The sequence below is a fragment of the Neopsephotus bourkii genome, unplaced genomic scaffold (genome assembly GCF_033783945.1).
Source record: "Neopsephotus bourkii isolate Nb327-2 ecotype Australia unplaced genomic scaffold, CSIRO-AGI_Nbou_v1 NB_551, whole genome shotgun sequence".
Classification (NCBI taxonomy): Eukaryota; Metazoa; Chordata; class Aves; order Psittaciformes; family Psittacidae; genus Neopsephotus; species Neopsephotus bourkii.
In genome coordinates, this window is record NW_026901052.1 from 217685 (window position 1) to 232749 (window position 15065).

The 15065-nt window shown below is 41.0% G+C and overlaps 1 protein-coding gene across 33 annotated transcripts in view; it reads right to left on the reverse strand.

Annotated features, from left to right (window-relative positions):
• Positions 1-15065, reverse strand: part of MAPK8IP3 (mitogen-activated protein kinase 8 interacting protein 3) — an 80962-nt gene that overhangs the window by 31926 nt on the left and 33971 nt on the right. For 22 of the 33 annotated variants that reach the window (XR_009725094.1, XM_061351103.1, XM_061351098.1 and 19 more), the window contains 5 exons: positions 13680-13926; positions 9933-10035; positions 7480-7598; positions 3162-3173; positions 1801-1818 (listed from right to left, as the gene is read on the reverse strand). Coding sequence is in view for 32 of the 33 variants with exons in the window: in XM_061351103.1 (XP_061207087.1) it covers positions 1801-1818; positions 3162-3173; positions 7480-7598; positions 9933-10035; positions 13680-13926 (499 nt within the window). In the remaining variant the exon portion in view is untranslated. The remainder of the gene's footprint in view (positions 1-1800; positions 1819-3161; positions 3174-7479; positions 7599-9932; positions 10036-13679; positions 13927-15065) is intronic. The other 11 variants (XM_061351120.1, XM_061351105.1, XM_061351108.1 and 8 more) reach the window with 3 other exon arrangements.

Consider the following 15065-nt stretch of genomic DNA (forward strand, 5'->3'; position numbering starts at 1 on the left):
ACTTCATATTGTCTGTTGATCTCTCTACGTTTAAAAGTTTTCTCACACATGTTTAAAATCTGAAGTCTCAGTCCCATCACTCAAGACCCACATCCAAAACATGTACATCAGACACACTGCACTTGCGCTTGGACATCAACGTACAATGACTGCAATATGCAGATTGGGATGCAAGCGCTTTGAAAAATATAGGGCTAAGAGTGAAAGTCAAATTCAGTTATTTCACAAAACCAAATGGAAAGGAATTCAAGGACCAAAAGCACATGTGGATTGTTTCCTGCTGCCAGGATCTTGCTGGCTCCCAGCGTCAGCTTCTGTCTTACAATGGGGAATAGTGGCCACCTGAGAACTGAAGGCAAAGAGGCCTCTCCCTGTTGTGGAACAATGCTGAAGGTTGTAGCTCATTTCTCACTACAGATCCCAGAACATGAAGAAGCCTCACAACCATCAGTGTGTGTGCTGAAGTGCTCCTTGTCCTGCCCTCTGAACTACCGCTTCCTTTACAGCAAAAACATCAACAGTTTTCATGAACCATTATTTGATGACTGTTAATTAATATTTGCAATGAAATAAAAACAACACAAACATGAAGTAAATGGAAGTTAAGAAAAACATGGTACCATACAGGAAGTGAGAACACATCACAACACTCCTCTTCCCACAGTTAAATGGGATGAATTTATGATGGCAAAAGCAAATTCCCAGCAAGAACAAGTAAGATGCAGCATTTTCAAGTAACTTCTGGGAAATCAGTAGGCAGGTAATTAATCACTTTGATGTTTCAGGCAAAGTGTTCATTGGATGCTGTGTTACAGAATACTGCAAATAGCAAAAAAGACACTAACTGCAGAGTAAATTCAAGTGTGTTTTTGGTTTGGTAAGTGACCTATAGCCCTTTCTTTTATAGCATGCCATGTGTTGATTAGAAGACCAAGAAGTCACCACTTTATTAAATTCTTTTAAATTATGTTCCTTTTTAGTGATTCTACAAATGATCAAATATCCGGCCACTAAGACATTAAAATGGCACAAGCACATTACAGATGCTGAGGGACATCAAGGGAAAAAGAGTTCAGCCCAAGTTTTTTTTGGACTAAATTTTTTTCATCCTTGAGTCATCTATCCTTCTCTGCAGCTGTTCTGGGGAGAGAAAGGAACTCAGTGAAGAGAGTGAGCTATCATACCAGGACTAAAAGCCATACAGCATCCAAACATCAGCATCCTCAGCACACCTTCTACCTTATTAGTGTGTGACACAGTGCAGCCCAAACTTTTAACCAGTGAGAGGTCTGAAGGGCTAGTCTTGCAATCAAGAAATGGATGAAGCCTCCGAGAGCCATAGAATATATGGTAGAAGATAACGTTATGCAGGCTGTAATGGGACGGTCCTACTCATGGGAAAAAAAAACCCAAAACACCATGGAGGGACTAAAAGGAGATCTCTTTACTCCTTTGTGGCATGAAGCAAAGGGAAGAGACATCTGGAAAGAGCCCTAAACAGAGCCCATCCTACACTGTCCACCTTCCATATCCAGGCAAATAGTATGAACCATCAAAGTGGATAATCAACCACAAGAAACAGAGGAGAATCCCCAAGTCACCGCTACTGACCAGCTGCGTCCTGCTTCTTGGAAAGGTGACACCATCATCACAAAAAAAACAAACCAAGGAAATGCAAGACACATGGAGGGATGTTGAGTGAATGGAAGAAGTTCAGGAAAAAAATACACATTAAAAAAAAACAAACAAAAAAGAAAAAGATACAGATAAAAGATAAAAGAAAAAAGGCCTTCGCCTTACCAAAGAAATCATCCCGTACTATGAGAGCCATCCCATACGAGAAAGGGAACAGAAAGAGATGGGGACAAAGGGGAAGAAAGGAAGAGAAAAACAAAAGCAGCCATTAAGTACCAGTCTGTAAATAGCAAACAGAGCAGCTCATCAGCATGTGTACATCTGTGTGTGGTGCCAGTAGAGGTGATGCTCAACAGTAACTAATCTACACTTGTTTTGCTGCAGCCTGGCCTAAGAGAGATTCACACTTCAGATGTCAGGACAAGCTCAAAATGAGTTTCTTCTATCTTCATCATTTTCCCTGCACTAGAGGTGTCTGTTTCCCACCCTCACAAGAAGATGGTCCAACAGACATTATGAACAAGGAGAGGGAAGGATAAGGGCAGGAGGAAAACAAAAGGAGCATGGATATCAAAGCTCTCATCTGGACTTTTTGCAAAAGCACAAATCAACCTTCCCAGTCTGACAAACTCCAACTCAGCTTCAGCAGGAGGTTTTCTGAGAAACGTCCATGAAAAAGTGGCTCACAGTAAAAATAGTTTGAACTAAAAGAAAGGATGATGCCATCCCTTTCCTTTGTAACCCTAGAGCCAACTGCTAGAGGTGCCGGGTAAAGGAATGTGACAGAGCTCACTATCACACAGTTGTTATGGTACTGAATCTGCCTTTACTTCATCCAGTTTGCACTGAAATCAAGAGAGATCCCCCTGACTTCATTTGAAATTGCATCAAGGCCCAAGTGCCTTTGATGGAAAGGTGCAAGCCTTCTGACAACAGAGCACAGCCCTAAGGCAGCAAGTCTCCTCCACTAAAACAAGACAGAGCTATCACAAGTTCTGCCATAAAGGCCAAGCTTCCATGCAAGACAGAGGCTGTGCCACTCTAATCCATCAAGCATCTTTAATGTTACTACAGCTATCCCAGAAGGCCAGTGTGAATCCACCAACCCACAGTGACTACCATGGACATAGGGGGATTCCTCACAGCACAGTTCACTGAGAGGACAGTGGGAACCTCACTCAGTTCCGTGCCCACCCAAGCTCTGCTCCAACCGTAGCATCTGTCCTGACAGGAAAAAACAGTTTGAGCCCCAAGAACTTGAGTGACAGGCCAGTGTAGCAAACCTGCATAAAGCCACACAAGAAAAGCTTACTGAAAGGCAACAGGTGTGAGCATAGAGTAGGGACATCCTGTTGCCCAAGGACCCACCGGTGCAAGGCAACCAAGCAAGGTGGAGGTAGGAGAAGTCTGCAAAGCCAACCGTGTTTGGACAAGAGCAGGGGAGTATCACACGTGTATACCACATCATTTGACCTCAACAAGGTAAAAAGAAACAAGAAAGGAAACTGAGGAAAGGAGATACACACCTGAGAACTCCCCTATGGGCCATGTCCAGCGAAGCACAGAGAGACAGGGGGAAGAAAAGGAAGTGGAAAAAAAGGGTCAATCAGTGACTGAAACCAACAAAACAAAAAAAATTGTTAAAAAAAACTTAACAATGATTCAGACATTTCAATGTCAAAAGGCATGAAATAGTAAGGACAGGACCTGCCATGACTGTAGATGGCATGACTCTACATACTGGACATAAAAAAAAAAAAATTAAGGGAAGGTAATCTGTGGTGCAATTGCAACCACATGCCTCAGCTACCTCCAGTTTTCCAGACATGAATCACATCTTCCTGGATAAACCTTTATTTTCCCTTTATTTTCTCTTTATTTAGTTGTGTATCACTAAATGCAGAAAAGCTAGTTCCCACTACCTTCTCCTTTCCACTCCCCTTGTGATTTTAGCAACTAGATCTTCTGATAACACATGACCTCTTCAATGATACTTCAGCCTGCAAGAGACAACTAGTTGCATTTAAAAGACTGGGGGGGGGGGGGGGGGGTTGATTTTTTTTCACAGTGCAGTGCTGGGATGCAGTCTGATAATCCCATTTCAACTATGAAGTATAAACTTACCACTAACATAGCTGAATTTCTGTCTTCACCACAAAATCCTGTTATTTGAAGGGATGTTTTAATCTCCAAAGCAAACACAGTTGGGCATCCTAAAGCTGAAAGAAAGGACCTGCCCATAGTGCATAATCAAACTGCTAGTTCTCTTTCACAGAAACTCTTGGGATAGGGAAAAGCAGGCAGTAGGAGATGGAAGAAGGGCAAGCTACCAAGGATCAGGAGGCAAGAACTTGTGATGAGCATCGCAGAATGGGGAATGGTTTGGGTTGGAAAGGACTTTAAAGCTCATCCAGTTCCAACCCCTGCCATGGACAGGGACACCTTCCACTAGACCATATCACTCCAAGCACCATCCAACCCTGTCCACTGCCATGGATGGGGCAGCCACAGCTTCCCTGGGCAACCTGTGCCAGTGCCTCACCACCCTCACAGGGAAGAGCTTCTTCCTAAAATCTAACCTGAACTTCCCCTGTTTGAGTTGAACGCCATTCCCCTTTGTCTTGTCACTATAGTCCCTGATGAAGAGTCCCTCTCCAGTATCTGTATTAACAAGTGAATATGCAGAAAACTAGTGTTCCTAAGGCTGTAGTAAGTAAAAAGGGAATTTGATCTACAATTACTACTAGTAAATAATTGTTTGCGCTCCATATTTTTCTCCATACTTTCTATGCAAACTCATGTATATAAAGCAGTATTAGTGGCAGCAGAGGGAACCCACATAAATGTTATTATTTTATATACAACAGCACCTCTTGTGTACCAAGAGATGATGGCTGCTTTGCAGATATCCAGAAAGAATGAGTGAGATTTTCCATTCAAGAAACAAGACCTGCCTGCCAGCTACTGCTCAATGGTAATTTCAGTAAGATCCTTCTACTTTAAAGTTCTCTTCAATGAGATTTCTCTTCGTTTAAGAAACTGAGTCCAAAAGCAGAGAACAGGCTTCAAAGACTGATCACCAAATTTTGTGAGACAGCTGAAGTAGTATTAAAATTTTACTTAGGTGGCATAACCTCACCTAATCTCTTGATGTATACGGAAAAGTCCAAATAAGACCCAGAAAGAGAATTCTTCTGGATTGTGGATCTTGTTTCTTACATCACAACCATAAAACAGAATTTCCTCTATGGCTCTTCAAACTCAAAGGTAAAGCAGGAAGAGAGAAAAATTACTCTAACAAGAAAGGCAAAAGTTTGAGTAATTTGAGTGGAAGAAGACTTAGTGCTTTCTATTGCACAAAGCCAAAAAACAAGTACAAATCTCATTTCTTGGTCAGAGATATGACCTCTAAGACATCTCTCTGCCTTTCTTTGTACAATCCTGGCAACATACATGTTCATTAAAATTTCTCACAGAAAACTCACAGAACCACCCGATTTCATCACAGCCCATCTCCCAGGTTTGAAAAGGAACCAAGAGAAGCCTTCCTGTTCTGCTAACCCACCATGTGATCACTTGCAGGAGTTTTGATGTTCCACTCAAACCAGAACACTGTCCCAGCACAGAAATGGTATCTTCATAAGCCACACACACTATGTGGTTTTCATAAGCTACACTTAACACAGGCACTGTTCAACCCAAAATCAATCACTGGCCTTTAAGCAGCTTTATTACTGGAAGAGGTGAAGCACCTTTGACTTCTGCTACTTTGACTTTAACTGCTACTGTGGTGATGGACCTTACAAAGTTTAGGCAACTAAAATCTCTGGCCCTTCGAAAACAACAGTCTGAATTTGTCACTGATCTACAGGGTAATCCAAAGGGGAAGTGGATTTCCAGAAGGCAGGTTTCCAGAAGTGGAGAACAGGTAGTCCAAAGCTGTTCAGACACCAAGCAAGTAATTTTCTTGATGAGTAACTTGTAGTAGCTGATGTCCCATCCATTTGCGGGAGAGAAGGAAAGGAGCAGTTGGCACAGTGACTAGTGGAAGACAGCCATAGAATCAGCTATGCACTGTCCCAGATAAGCATTGATAAGGAAGCACCTGAGGACCAAGATAAAACTCATGGCAATGGCAAAATTGTAATTGGCTTTGATGCTTTGATTCTGCTAGAAGAGTTCCTGGTAACATATGAGGGCTGGCTAACCAACATTCATTCAGTAATAGATAGATGAAGCTTTAAGCATCACAGGTAGTTCCTATTGTTATCTGCACTTTAAGCAGTAGTCCCAGTCCTTCTGCAATGACTGCTAGCATCCAGATGATTCTCAACCTGGAAATCTTGCTCTTCCTTCTAAATTCTTAATTTTCTAAGTATCTGCACGTGCTGCCCCAATGGCAGGCAGAGAAAGCCTATGCATTCCTCCTGAATCTTCTGTAGGCTTTTTTCTTCTGTCAGTTTCGAGTTGGAGGTGAAACATTAAATGTTTTAACACTTCAGGCAACGGTCATCAATCCATGCACAAAAGCTCTCCTGCATGTTGCAAGGCTAACACCATGCTTCCAAAAAAAACCAAACCCCAAACCTACCTATATCAAAAAGGTATTGCAAGCATTCTGGTGATAGTTTGGATCTTGTTCTTAGATTCCAGTTACATTATTACTTACAAGAGTAACATTTTCACAGATACTTTGTTTTAGATAAAGCAAGTAGTATAGTATTAATATCCTTTCTGAAGTCTTCAGCCCACATCTTCATGGTGAAGTCTCCAATGAACAGGGCAAAATCTATCCTCTCTGCAGAAACACAACTTTTATAGGGTCCCAATACAAGACTGGTATTCAAAGCTGATACAAGTATATTCCTAATTAAATTTCTGCAAAGGTGAACTGCTGCCAATCTGTGACATGATTCAACTCATCCTCTTCTGGACACACATAGAGAACCAAACTTAGAAGATTATCCACAAGCAACATCAGTAATCACCAGAAAGGAAAAGCACATTTTCAGATCATATCCCTTGCATAAAAGGCATATTTTCGGAGTTCTCATGTCTCCTAAGTCTCCTTAAATCAAGCAGTAAAATGGAAAGTGAGCTACACAGTCATAACTTCATCAGCTGTCCATGTTATCTGACTATTCATATTGTTCTGATTCAGGAAAACAGTCAGCAGGGACTTAAAATTCTGTCACAAATTAAGGTCTAGTAATCAAGAGTCCAACACCAGAAAGTATGCCAAGGGCTACCTGAGGCAAAGATGTTTCTCTGACTGCTTCAAAGTGCAACTCATGAATACAGAATACAACCAGACTTCAGGCATTACAAGCTTCTTCAAAATCAGTCTAAAAAGTGGATTACTACATGTCTTAGACTGACTGTAAAAGGGTAAAAACTCCAGTACAGACCATAATATTTCCATATAATTTAAATTTCAAAAATTTAACAAAAGGAGTTACTTTCTCCCAAATTTCGAACAGTCTTTATTCCAAGTGAAATTGCTAATATGTAAAATTACTTGAAATTTGGAGGAGGAAGCAGAAGGAACAGATTTTGTCTTTGAGCTGTTTGTGTGGGAGAATCCTGTAGAAAAATAACTTATGCATATAAAGACAACCCAAATAAAGGTTACCCAACAGTTTAAGTTATTTTCTGAGTAAGCATTACTGTACTGCAGGTACATAGTTCAGTCACATAATGTCTCTATTTCCCATGCCGTTTTTTTAAATCTAAACATTCAAGTTCTGGGAGAAAAAAAAATAAAAAATGTTTAAGTGCCTCTAGAAGCTTAACAAAGTTGTCACTGTACCAGAGAAAACAGAATGGTTCTGAGCAAGGTTTTACCTAGCAGATCTGCTCCTTCGTCAACATCTCCGATAACCTCGGACCCTGCTGTGGAGAGTTCATGATATAGAGAGTCTGTGTTGATGCCAAATGCCTTGTTCACAATCCCCTGTGTTGGGCTGTTGTTGAAAGAGAAAAAATGAAGGACTCTTGTTACTTGGCAACACTGAAACTAAAACATTTCTGAAATACCAGACCACTGAAATCAAAACCTGAGAGCACATTCCACCCCTTCATCATAAGGTGATTCAGAGAACGTATTGATTAAAGAAAAAAGAATGGTTTATTTGCCATATCAAGAGCAAGTACCCATCATGTACAATGCCAAAGCTCACATACCTGACCTCCTTTTAAATCATAGCAGTTAAAGACTATTCAATATTTGACATAAATATTCAACTCACAGAAGCTCTCAGCTCTGACTTTTCTGCACACTCCTATCAGTTTAGATAGCAACCTTAGATAGTAAGATCAGATAAAGACTCAAATGCTGAAAAGAGCAATGGTCTTTTTTCCTTCACCAACTAGTAAATGAAATCACCCTGAAGGTTTAGTTTCTTTTTTGGGCGAGTCTGTGTACCAAAATGCTTTCACTTGTCAACATAACCTATTTCATGAAAGGTAAATCAAAGTTAATGTTTTCTAATCATTCTTTCTAGGAGCACATTTCCACCTCTTACTGCCATCAAAAGGTACAAATGTTTCAGCTATCTAATTATCTCCTTCATCTGCCTCTGAGAATTGTCCCTACATCCCACATATTCTGCTGGGAGCTCAGCTGTATGTGGTTTTACAGGTGAGAAATGCATCTGTTACTGCTGCTCATATCCTTTTCTAGGAGGGTGCTCAAGAGGGCATATCTAGTCCAGATTCAGACTGTGAGAAAACTTCACCTTCACTTTGTCAGGCTACTGTCTTCTGCATACCTGTAAGAGTTAAGGATGTGGTTTTGCCACTCTAGTACCAAATTATCCACTAGATGAGGGTAAAAATTAACAAATCCTGTAAAATTAACCCCCCAACCTCAGTAAAAATGAATCAAGGAACCTAGACTAATAATTTTACACTTAACACATGCCACACAGAAATACAGTAGCAGTATCAATGGCCTCCAGGGAGCCTCCTATTTAACACAAACTGGGTAATGGATAGGAACCAGAGCACCACAGTAGTTCAGTGAAGGTCTGAGAGAACTCTCAAGGTTCTGCGTGCACAGATGGGTTAAAATTGCTCTGACCAGCTGTATGAGGAACCACACCCACCCACTGCTCCAAGGTCTTCAGTCCTTCTCTGAGCTACATGTAGGTGTAGTGTCTTCAGCCCTGTCTCCTGCTCCTCATGGGTAGCACTAGGCCTAATTCATCCCATTGCCTCATCTGGGGCTGCTCACTAAGCTCATAATCAGTGCTCTACCCTCTTTGCTCAGAACCTGAGGGACTGGGATTGCTGGGATTACTCCTGCTTGTCTTCTCGTGGAGCAGCCCTGCTCCTGCTCTTGAAAAAAAAAAAAAAAGAAAAAAAACTTGCACTTAAAAAAACAGAACTGAAAAAAAGCTTGAGGTTTTGAAACTGGATTCAGAACTGATCTCTCATAAGACACATGCATCTCTGCTCTGGGGAGATGCCCCCCATGTAGTCCTGTGTCCAGCTCTGGGGCAACACCACAAGAGGGATGTGTTGCTGCTAGAGCGAGTCCAGAGATGGCTACAGAGATGCTGCAAGGGCAGGAGCATCTCTGATCTGGAGACAGGCTGAGAAGCTGGGCTTGTTCAGCCTGGAGAAGAGAAGGCTCCTTAAGGGGAGACCTCAGAGCAGTTTAGTGTCTAAAGGGTGCTTATCAGAAAGATGGAGAGAGAATTCTTACCAGGGCCCGTACTGACAGGAGAAGGGGTAACAGTTTTGAACTGAGAGAGCATAGATATAGATTAGGTATGAAGAAACAAGTCTTTACCGTAAGAGTGGTGAGGCACTGGAACAGGTTACTGAGGAGTTACAGTTTCCTCACTGCTGGAGGAGTTCCAAGACCAGGCTGGATGGGGTTTGGAGCAACCTTTTCTAGTAGAAGGTGTCTCTGGCTGTGGTAGGGAGGTGCAAGTAGCTGATCCAAGCCAAACTATTCTACCAGTTTATGATCTTTTCCCTCTTCTTGACAGCTTAAGCTCATGTTCACTTTGCGCCTCAAACCTTTTGTTGCTACACCTCTCTGTTCTCTGATCTAGCAAGGCAAACAAGCTCAGCTCTGGGTCAGCTGGACAGGTCTTTGTGCAGATTATCACCAAACATTTGCTGCCTCCAGAGAACTCGAAGAAAGTCAGAACCCCTCATGTCATACTCAGCAGAATATATGGACTTTCTAAAACACCTGTACCTTGAACTCACAGTAATCCACAGCATCCATTCCTCACGCCTCATAACAAGCAAAACAGCACACAGTGGAAATTCACAGTCAATACCTGTTCCCAGTACGTTCTAGGCGGGGGTCTTGACACATATCCAGCTCTGGGGTAGAGTCTATGATGTCCTGAACATCAGACCACTCATCACTGCTGCCCATTCCTATGTAAGACAAAAGATACGATCTGTAGTATCAGGAATTTCACAGGATGGTGTTCCTTGAAGTGACTGTTTCAGCTTTGAATATCAACATTTCAAAACTTTACAGTGTCAAGTCTTAAAATAGGAACAGAAAGTGGCTGATCACCTGGAGTCATAAATGCAGTGCTGGGAAAGTGCCCTCACAATTCCAGAGCATGAAGACCTCAAGCGTCTCCCTCCCAGCCCAGAGTATCACCAAGGTCATTGGCCTGAATCCTCATTAAAGAGTGATAACCAGCAATATTTCATCCATTAAATGACAAATAAACTTTATTTTTCTGTCAATAAAAACTCTTCAATCACCACGCAGCTTTAACTGAGATTGAAAATTGTACAGCTTCACAGAGAATACTGGAGTTGTGAACTGGCACTATTTAGTCTCAATAGAAATAGAATTTCAATACAGATTCTCAAGTCTACAACTAGTTTAGATACCAATTACAGTGAAATTACTCTTAAAATCTGCTAATTTCTTAATAAATAAATTGCTTAATAAATACATTTCTACATTTCTTTCTTAAAATCTGTTCTCATTTCTGGATAATCTAAAAGGCTGAAGACTGTATCTACCAAACTGTTCCAAAGCTCAGGCTTGCACTTATTCTAAACAAGCAATATGAACGCAATGTCTGTTCACACAAGAAATTTTTGAAAGATTAAAGACCTACTTTGTAAACTGCATTAGTCCCTGTCAGATGTGAAATTTTTGGCGTTCCAAACAGCCCCAGAAGCCAAATATCAGAGCCCATGACAACTTTTGTGTTGATTTTATTCTTTTAGGCTGGCATTGTGCTTCAGCTGGCAACAAGTTTCATATCTGAAGACGAAATACGGTATGTATCAGTTGCCAAAGCAGGTATCCATACACCAGTGGCTCTCAAACTCATAGAAACAGCTTTCCTCTTCACTTTTTCAAGCTGGGAAGCTTTTCTGCAAATACCTCTGAGTTTTTTTTTTGGTACTTCAGCTCTAAGGCATGTATGTGTATCACTGACATAATTATGCATCTATAATTAAGCATGTAAGATGTACAAAATACATAATCAAAATTCAAGTATCTGTGTTTCTCTTCAGTATGAAGATCCGATTTTGCATTACATGTGAGAAATAGCTGAAAGTCTGAATATGCAGAGCACACAGGAAAGATACTGTATCTGCCTTGAGCTGGTTCCACAATACAGTAACTCCACCAAGAAAAAAGCAGCTTTCACATGCAAAATGACTTCACAGTTGCACACACACACACACGAGAAAAAAATGTGATCCGAGAAAGTTGTTGAAGGTAAAAGAACTTATAAAGGAACAGCTGTAAAAATAAGGGCAACAATTTATGGGCATTCAAACTACTGACATCTGTGAAATATGAACTCACTCCTCTAAACAAGATAACAAGGTTTCATTGAGGGACAAAAGTCAATAAAGCAAAAGCAACACCTCTGGGCCCATGACTGTAGCCAGAGGCACAAGTGATTAGCATTTGTTACAGGTTTATATACTTTCATGATTACATTACTTACATTCATATTCATAATTCCCGCATATAGGCGGGGAATATTATAACTGACTCCTGGAACTTATTATCATAAGTCCCCTCCTCGTGGGGTCTGTGCACTGCTCTCTGGTGATTGTTGGCAGGGGTCTTCAGCATGAAGTAAGCAGTCTTCCTCTTGTGAGTAGGGGTCTTCAAGATGAAGTAAGCAGTCTTCCTCACAGTGTACTTTTCACCTTTGGCACAGTTGGACGCCCCAGCAATCACACAACTAGCAGAAACCAGCCATACCTGTAATTCTTCTGATAACTAGCAAAGATTTAAAACAGTGTGACCTTCCTGCAAAATTTACTGCAGGATAGGCAGACAAGGTGTATCCAAAGCTAGCAGATGTTTGGGAGGCTCTGTCTCTAAACTAACTGGTAAGTAGAAGAATGGTGTGGAATAACTCATTCATGTTTAGTGGGGCCACTAAATCCTGTTATCTCACCACAGACTTACAACAGAAACATTGTTCTTTAAAACTAAAGATACTTTAGAAGACTAGTGTGAAACAATTAACTCATGTTTAGTGCAGCCACTACATTCCACAGACAACATAAACATTGTTCTCTTTCGACAACCTAAGTTAAGCTAAAAAGTACTTCATGTTTTTCAGGCACTAGCTTTTCTTGTATCAAGCCCCCCCCCCCTTTCTTTTACCTTTACAAATTCTTTTGCTATGTGACTCCTTTTTGCTCAAGAGTTCTGTCCCCTTTTTAACTTGTCTAATCTTGTGTCTTTAGGGAGTTTTGTTTCTGTTATTGTAAACTGGTACAGTTCTATCCACATAACCACACCTATGATTTGCAAAAGCCAATACATTTATGTGTTTATCATGTATCTGTTCTCAATTTCTCTGATACCAATGCTTATGCTGACTTGCCTTGGCCAAGATCACCAAAGAGATCACAATTTAACAGTTGGCGATGCAGAAGCCACATGCTTTTATGGAGAACTATGCCAGTTTCTGGCAGATTGATCCCTGTGACCCAGAACACCCTCAGGTGCTAACATAAATAAAGAATGGGATTCAGCCACTGCAATTCCCATTCAAATGCTGCAACAAAAGATGTTACATGTTGATTTATAGTCTTAATTTGTTGGGAACCAGCCTGCGAATGTTAGCAGAATTTCCTCTGTACTATTCAGGAAAAAAGATCATCATCTGGCTCAGATCCTAACCTTGGAGACCTACACTCACCCATGTGCTCCTGCACATATTTCCCTTATGATCTTCAGTTAGTTTTACAGTCGTTTTGTATATGACCTGTAGAACAGACCATTTCTCATTTCTGAAGGCTGCTGCAAGCCTAAATACAATATACACTCAGACACGACACTGGCACAGCTATATGAAAAAAACAAAGAAAACAGCTTTTATCATTTTCACTTTATTTAAACAGCCTGGTGCTAAAGTGTTAGGTGGTGGCTTACTTGACAAGAAATCATGAATTCAAGTTACTAAAGGACTCCAGGAAGTCGACAGAAAGCAAGCATAACTTCTAAAGATTTGGGGGGGACTAAAAGAAAACAGCTTATTTAGCTAGGAAAAACAGCTGGATATAATTGCTATTTTAAACTCATCAAAGCAGGGGATAAACATACAAAAGGGAAAATAATTACTTAACCTAATTGACATATTTGGGATATGAATCAATGGAAATAAAATACTTACAAATAAGTCCAGACATAAAACTACATGGAAGTTTTTAACAATTGTACTGATGAGGTGCACAGTTTGCAAAAACGTCAGACCAAAAAGGGACTTGATTGCTCATGGAAGAAGTTCTATGACGGATGAATGCAAGTGCAGGGGACTGAACTCAATAACCTATTCACATCCTATTTGTGAAGCTATTCATATTACTGATGTTTTAAAAATCTGCTAGCCAGAAAATTGCTAACATCCCATCAGCCCTGCCTCGCTTGTGTATCTTTCTAAGATTTCCTCAAATTCTATACTTTTCATACCAATTACCCCTTGGTCTTCTAGTCTCTTCCTGTAACAGAGGGACAAAAGCATTGGGAATTCAATTATTTTAATGATCAAGTACCCAAGCTCCAACTTCCATACCTATGCTGACATTCCTCATCTCCTGCGTGACCTGGACTTCCATGTTCCGGCTGTTCCGCTTTTCTCGTGCTCTCTTACTGCTCTTGGTTGTGCCACTGTATTCGCTGATGGGCTGGATGCTCTCATTCAAGGGTGTGACAGCAGCAGAGGGCACAGATGATGTGGGAGTGTTGGACTTCGTTCCAGTGGTGCTCGGTGTGGCTGCTGCTGAAGACTGCCCAGATTCGGACATTTCATCTTGAGGACACTATGACAATTCCAAGGGGGGGGAAAGAACAAAAAGGGAAAAGCATAGCTATACATTTCAATTAATCTCCCATTTGTTGTTGTATGGCTGCTTAAAGCATTAGGGAGAATGAGTCTTGCTCGCTGTACCAGCTACATGTCCAGTGCTTGTTGGTGACACTAGGCACAGGAACCACAATGAAACAGTGAATTTTCATGCTGAACTCAACAAGCAAATCCCACCTACGAAAAGAGTGGTATCCTTCCTCCTTTAACACTAAACATTGTTCTTCACAAATCACATCAGTATGTGATCTCTTCATCATGTATCTCAGGAAAAGTGGCTTTATCATAAGTAAAAAGTACTTGTAGCTCATACTGACTGCAGTGGAAGCTGAAAGGCTTTGACACTTGCAGTAAGCTAAACCAGCATTTCCCAAGACTGGAAGGCAACATGGATATTGTTTGGGAAGGATGTGAAGTGGCCTCTTAAGAGGTCCTGCATGATGTCATTACTCTAGGTCATCAACAGAACCTGAATGAGATAACAACAAAATGATTTTGACACTAAACTGCAGCAGCAAAGCAGGTACCAAGCTGAGATATTCTGACTGTGTTAGCTCAGGAGATCTGTGTCTCCAGACCACCTTATTCAAAAGCTAGCCAGGCATGGGTCTAGCTTGACAACACAGTAAAAAACAACTGGTCTCCCCACTTCCAAATAACAGGATGACAAGACCCAAGAATTAAAAAATGAGAAAATGATAAATTAACAAAGGAGACGGATCCCCAGGGTGAAATGCACACAAATGGCTCTCAGTTTTACAGACATTACAGCCCCATTTCTTGCAATAACACCTCTTGAAAAACATGGGAGGTTTCAAGGCTCAGTCAGGATTTTATACCATGACTCCTGTTTGTCACCACTGCTTCAGTCAGCCAATTAATGTCTTGACCAATGCTGTGATAACTCCCAGACCCAAATGAGATACGCCTATTCTTCATGGCAGTCCAATGTAATCACTGCCTGCAGGTAGATGACAAAATTCATGTTGCAAGTTAAATGTGATAATGAGTTGCAATTGGGTGCAGTGACATTCAGCAGCTGCACATACAGACCCTGCTTGAATCTTTACTATTTGCCTTTCCCCTTCTGTGGAA